This window comes from Fulmarus glacialis, unplaced genomic scaffold (assembly GCF_000690835.1).
Source record: "Fulmarus glacialis isolate BGI_N327 unplaced genomic scaffold, ASM69083v1 scaffold14279, whole genome shotgun sequence".
Lineage (NCBI taxonomy): Eukaryota > Metazoa > Chordata > Aves > Procellariiformes > Procellariidae > Fulmarus > Fulmarus glacialis.
The window spans coordinates 7,038-13,962 of NW_009233947.1; the positions used below are offsets into that span (position 1 = coordinate 7,038).

The 6,925-nt window shown below is 34.5% G+C and overlaps 1 protein-coding gene across 1 annotated transcript; it reads right to left on the reverse strand.

Annotated features, from left to right (window-relative positions):
- Positions 1–2,685: 2,685 nt before the first annotated feature.
- CCDC126 (coiled-coil domain containing 126) lies at positions 2,686–5,639 on the reverse strand. The gene is made up of 2 exons (XM_009585495.1): positions 5,402–5,639; positions 2,686–2,867 (listed from the first exon to the last, which is right to left on the reverse strand). The coding sequence occupies exons 1-2, from the start codon at positions 5,637–5,639 to the stop codon at positions 2,686–2,688; spliced, it is 420 nt and encodes a 139-aa protein (XP_009583790.1).
- Between the last annotated feature and the right edge of the window lie 1,286 nt (positions 5,640–6,925).

A 6,925-nucleotide genomic window follows, 5' to 3' on the forward strand; every position in this document is an offset into this window, starting at 1 on the left:
GCAACTGAGACCCTCCCCTTATCCCTTCCTTACCCTTTTTTCCTTAGTCCGCACACTTGAAGTTTAGTTTTGCCACTCTGAAAAATGCTGTCATCTCAGCAAAAAGGATAAAGCTCAGCTTCCACCTTCTGCACTGCCGGAGCACAGAAATCACAGCAGTAGTACTGTGCTAGACAGTTGGTGAAGGGAGAACACAAGTCAGAGGCACGGCATGGCAATACAGCACAGAACAAGACTGGCCACGAAAAGAGGAGCAAGATGTATTACGGACACTAATGTATTGCTGTATCAGACCCTAATAATGCTGGTTTCATGTAAAATTAGATGTAGGATGCTATTAGAGTATTTTTAACTTGCTTCTTGAGAAACAGTTGTTTCAATTATATTCATGAATGGAACATTTGTGCCATAAGATATAGGTAGTTCACAGTTCTCCCTATATATTTGTCAAGTACAAGCTAATTCCAATAAGCCACTGTACTACTGAAACCTGAGAGAAAAGCAACTATTTGCTAACGGCACCATGAATTACTATGAGGAGTACATAACTGCTTGTAAGTTAGTGTATCAGTCTCCAAAATCCCCGCATAAAACAAGCTGCCTGTGCACATACTGACAAATACTCACCTTGCAACTTTTATTACGCTTGTTTAACAATCCCCAATAACTTTAAGACTTCACATACCCTTACAAGAAAAGAAAAAAGTCACTTTGCATACACACACAAAAACTACTCATATTACTGTTTACAGCACGAAGGGACACCACATACTACCACCACCACCTACCAAGGTTTTAGTTAGTACCAATCAAGTACTCAGGGAATAAAAAGCATACATAGATAGATATAAAAACCTATCTTCACATTGTCAGTAGAGACTTGCAGATTCAAAAAAAGTTATGTACCTGTCTTCTTCACTCTTAGATTAAAGAGTGAAGTCTTCACCACTAAAGATCTAAACCAGTCATTTTCTTTTCTTTTCATTTCTTTCTTCCCTCACCTCTAACCTGAGGAAAGTTTCAGGGTATTAGAATTTCAGGAGCAAAAGAACTCAGTGATCAAGCAGGAAGAATACCAGATAGACTACTACTAAACTTCAGCGACATACAATTTTCCAACCCAGAAAGAGCACATGTAGCAAGAATGACAAGACTGTTAAAAAAAAAAAAAAAAAAAAAAAAAAAAAAAGAACAGGAGCCTTTACAAGTGCAATTAAAAATTTATTTTTCTCTTTGCATTGAAACAAATACATGTTTACACACAATGTGACAGAAAAAAAAAAATCATCTTGATACTAAGGTTGTAAGTGTATTTTTCCTTTGTAACAGTCCAGAATATCAGCAGGGAAATAGAAGAAAAGAAAAAACACATAACTTTTTATAGTATATCATCCAGCACCTCCAGTTTTACTGGTGGTTTTTTTTCCTTCATTGTTTAGACCACCTTTTCCTTAATTGATTAGACCACCCCCAACCACACCCAAAAACCCACTCACAGCACACTTTTGGCAGAAGTCCCTGAACATACCCTCCCTCCCCCAAAAAACATTCAGTACATTTTAAAAAACAGGCTCAGTGGCACTTTCTCTTTAATGTAACTTCAGTAACATTTTGAAATACAGTGCATCCACACTGCAATTCACTTTGCTGTAAGGCTAACTTAGACATAAGGCAAACATTACCTTAGCTCTCAAATATTCCATGATAAGACACCCTCAGTACATATATCTCTGTTAAATGCAGAGATGCCTTGTTTCCCTTCATTGCTTTTCCTCCTGATCAAAAAAGCAATTCAGGGAGATGGTGTGCTATACTCATCACAAATTGCAAGGTACTAAAAAGTTAAAAAGAAACAGCAATGAATAAAAATAAACAGTATCCACATATCCAAAACTCATTTCCATCACTTAAATAATTTTATCTGCAATTACAAAATACATACACTTAAATATCTTTGTAAGAAAGAATCATCTAAGATATCACAGATTATGATTTGCTTTTGATAATCTAACTGCCCTAAATCTGGCGTAAAGATATACGTGGACAGTGTTACTACCTAGGATGTTTTCCTATTATAATTAATTTTCTTAAATATACAGTAAATTCTCTCTAGCTATTCTAACAGATAGTGCAAATAAAGACATTCTTTGGGTCACAATTTTAAAATATTACCACCAATGCCATCCTCAATTTAATATCGTTCTAGTAAATAAGTAACAAAATATTCTAAGTATACACATTTTCTAATATCTGTTTAACAATGTGTTTTCCTCAGTTACCTCGGCTTAACGCAGATCACAAAAAATGAATAAGCTACAATACTGCTCACGTATCTAAAAGATATGTTATATTTATACTTAAATAAATATATTTAGAAACCTACCTGTAAGTTCCCCATTGCTTTCCATTTATTTTTATTACCCAATGGCGTACTACATCAAATAATGATATCAAAATATCTTTAAGGACGACAAAGATCACTTCAGAAGTACTGCTCAAAGGCAATGAAATAATGCTTTGAGAACCTATGCACATAAGTTAGGCCTACATAGATCCAGCACATTGTATAATAGTATAGTTTACGCTTCATTTAGAGTCAGCTACTGCTTTGCCCTAGCCAGAGATAAAAAGCTTATCTTAAATATTACCTATCATAGATGTAGCAACACGAAGTGGCCCTGTTTGCTATCTAATGTTGCTTGCTGGTTTTACACGTTTATTTGAAGTTACTGGCACCTGATTGCTAGTTCCATTAGTGGTATTTGTTGCTGAGCCATTCACAACGATGTAATCAACTTTGTTTTCCAATTTCACGAGGCGTTGTAAGATGTCATCCAGAAGAACAGCAATTGTTCTCTTAAGATCAGCTGAAGATAATGGAAAAAACAAATTAGATCCTATTATTTACTATGTGTGGAAAAGAACTGCTATTTCAACATATTCACATCTTAAGACTTGCTATCTTTCCTTCTATACTTTTTGGGAAACAGTGCAGATTAGCAAACAAGCATAGAATTAAATAGCTGCTTGATTTTTCTTTAACACCATTTCTTTGTTATTTTAGGCAAGGAAGATATCACCATAATAGTGAACTGTGAATTAAGCCAATTAAATATTTGAGTGTAAGAACAAAACCACTAGTTGGAGTATTAGACTAGTGACTATTCAAATGCAGTATTTCAAATTTCATCCAGACAACAGCACTAGAATACCCAGCTATGTCACCTTTTATGCTTGGACAGCAACAGAATATATTTAAATATTTTCCAACATAAAAAGGTAGTTCTTAAGAGCTTTCCTTTAAATAACAGATCTATCCCACAGAAAAACTACTATGAGAAAGTATCTTATCACTTCTTAGATAAGCTATAAAGCAGGAAAAAAAAATTCCATGTATTAAGGCCTATATTGATTGAAAAACAAGAGAAAGGACAGTAAAAAAATTCCCATATTCTGGAACACAAAAACAGTAACAGACATTTCAACAAAATCTAATTACGCTGTTGTCATTATTCATAACACCATCTTCTCTTAGTTTGGGAAAAAATGAACAAACTTACCAGGTTTTACAAGGTTTTAAGATCCCCCCAACACACAAAGACACAGACGCAGACACACACAGACTCACTCTCTCTCGCCTACCCTCTAATCAGTTCTTAACTAATCAGAAAAATTGGGGAGGAAAAAAACAGGTATGAAAGTAGAAAAAGAGGAGTAATCCAGATAAAATTAAAACACTAGTAATAAATTAAAAAAAAAAAAAATCTCAGGTCAGTCCCTGCCTCTCAAATTAATTAGTTCTTGTTTAATAATATCATCTTTGGGAAAAAAAAAAAAAATAAATTTGTTTACAATTCAAGCCAGAGCAGGGTCTGCTGTCAATGACATGCTGTGGGTCATGTACTCTGTAGCATCTCTCTGTGCTCAACAGTCTGAGGGAAGGGATTGTCTACTCAAGTTGTAAGCCTGATGATCAGCATGTAGATCAAGAGTTGACTTAATTTTTTTATTAAACTTCAGACAAAGCCTCAGAAGACAAATGTCATTTGGAAATACACTGTAAGACTTATACAGCAGTAGAAAACTGTAGTACACAAGGGTTTTTTAAAACAAATTACACAGAAAAGTAATTACACAGTAAAGACAGGAAATCCTGGAAGACAAAAAAAAAAGGGGCGGGGGGGAAAGGGGAAAGAAAAGAAAAAGTAATCTCTTACTGTGGCAAAAATGTTAACTTAATGAATGAAAGAATTAAAGGCTAAGACATTTTGAAACTGTCCTCCTCCTCTTGGGTTGCTTCCTTGTCATCACAGACTTGCCTTCCTGTCCCTGTCCCTGAGCAGCAGCGAAAAGATTTCAGACACATTTTTGCTGTTTGTATTCTTACCAGAGTGTCTAAAAAGGGCATCCTACAACTGGTAGAGCCCACCCTTTTAAGGATTCCTTAACAAGGGGATCAAAGTACATTAATATAAATCTTCACATATATATATTTTTTTAAATATTTCTTTTTAAGCCTTGTACTACCCTTATTTTCACAGATACATTTTTTCCTTTATGACAGAGGAAAGTAGTTTCTTCAAACCTAATCCCTAAGGGATTAACTAGAGTTCATTGCAGCCTTCCTCAGAAGAAGCTACAAGGGACTAAAGAGTTAAAAGTATTAAGACATTTTCATAGCTTTGCCAAAAAGACCTCAAAACTATAGTCTCAAAACTATCTTTTCTGTATTTCAGAAGACAGGCACAGGCTCTAGTAATATATTACCAGTGAATACTGGAAACATATTCATCAAGTTAACAGGTAAATCAGACGGAGAGATACGATGCAGCAAGTATCAAAGCTCTAGAGACAAGGGACCTTATCTCTAATGGCTACTTCTAAAGCAAGGGGAGATTCTGCTAAATTCATAATTGCCTTGCAGTCTCAAGACTGCAAACTCAACTAGTATGTTGCTTCCCCCTGCTTTTTTACTACTTAAAGAGAAGAAAATTAAAGAAATAAAAGCAGAAAGTTAGCAATGACACACAAGAAGAATCTGGAATGCTGAAGTGACTTAATCTAAAACTTCATCCCCGAATCAAGCATGTGCTTATTCCTTAATAGCTTAAGATTCAGAAAAAGCACAATGTTGCTGTTAATCTTGTAAGTGACAGTAGTCATACACCTGGAGATATCTAAAAAATTCCCGGAAAACAAAAATCTCATGTCTCAAGCTTGATTTTGCACCACATCTTAATCTTCAACTTCAGTGAATAAACTAAAACCAAATCAGTTAATACAGAGAGGTTTTCCTCTTAAAAAGCAGTATATATTACTTTAAAAAAAGAAAAAAGCGTAACTTCACAGTTTTTAGGAAAAAAAGATACTTGAATAACTAGTACGTTTTTTTCCCTCTTACCATATCCTGCCATAGAGGCTCCACCGCCACCATTCATTAAATTTTTATTTTCTTCTGCCAGTGCTTTGACATATCTTTTACTTAGATCTAGTATCTGGCCACGCAACTCGGCACTGCTTTGGCGTCTTGGATACTGAAAAGTGTAGCGTAGCAACATCAAACCCCAAATGATTCCAAAAACTAGTAAAAACATACTCAGTTTCTGGGACATATTTTTTCTTGAAAATGTTAGAAACATTTCTGATGAAGGCCACAAGTGTGTCTTAATTTCAAGATAAGTAATTGAACTTGGTTTTGTCAAATTATATTACATATTAAACAAAAATAAGATTTCTATGAAGTGAAAAATCTTCTGGCTGGATCATCTTGAATACATCTTCTCTTGTTTTAGTTGGTCTTGATTCCTGAAATTTGTAAAATATCACATGGTTATTCAAAAGTGCTACAGTTGTTTAGATCAAGGACAAATATCAGTTTCCAAATGCAGTATTACTGCATAACCTAGCAAACAGTTGTGGATTTGTATCTGCCTAGAGGTGCAGTCATCTTTCTATCTCACCTGTTGTTTACAAGGTTTCCTCTTCTGATTTTTACCAATTTTTTTTCTCCAAAAATCAAAACTTCTATGCTTCTACGGATCACCTTAAGTATTTTAAATACTATAATTTGAACTGACATTAAACCCAAATGCATTTAAAACAAAATGCAATACCTAGAAGAGACTTGTAAAACACTTATACGCAACATTTTGATGAGTTATACACATATATCTACACACAAGAAAAAAATCTTATGAAATTATTCACTTGATTCTTATTCCTCACTTAGAAGCAAAGGGCAAGTATAAACAGATAAAACACAGAACAAAGTTTCTTGGTTGGTTAGTTTGTTCGAAGTTGGGCATCATCCGCTTCTGGTTTTGTACAGCATTAAGATTTTTCTTTTTTTGGTGTCTTGCTAACAAATAAAGAAATAAAACCAAAATCAACTGGCACATTGCACCCACTTTTAGCATTTTACTACCACTTTAAAAAAGTCTTACCATAGCAGCCAGTTCTGATCCCTCAATAGATTAAGGCTTCAGGAGAAAAACGAATGGTGGGAAAGCTTCAGCAGTTAAACTGTCTGGACATTTGTTGTTTGAAGCAATATGAGCCAGACATCTTCAGGGAGCTCTGTATTGGGGAAAAAAAAAAATTTAAACAAAACAAAGTGCAGGACTAGAGAGACCTTCATTTTCAGATGGAGTGGTTGAAGATGAGGGCTTCAAGCCACATGCTTTTAAAACAGAAATACATTTTTAAACCTAACTGTTAGGGAAAAACAGAATCCATTTCATTATAAATGCATACATTTGAATGCCCAATAACTGATTTGAACATACTTTAAAAAAAAAAAAAAAAGGTAAGAATCTCACTGAAGTGTGTCCCTCTTCTTGTGTTATAAGACAGTGACAACAGATGTTCCAGATTCATCATATATGTATATACACATATATTTACATATATATCATTCTCTTCTTCA

Excerpts from the sequence above, each read along its gene's own strand:
- CCDC126 (XM_009585495.1), bottom strand. The coding sequence starts at position 5,639 with ATGTTTCTAACATTTTCAAGAAAAAATATGTCCCAGAAACTGAGTATG. Across the intron at positions 2,868-5,401 it reads AGCCTCTATGGCAGGATATG|CTGATCTTAAGAGAACAATT; the intron begins GTAAGAGGGAAA and ends CATTATCTTCAG.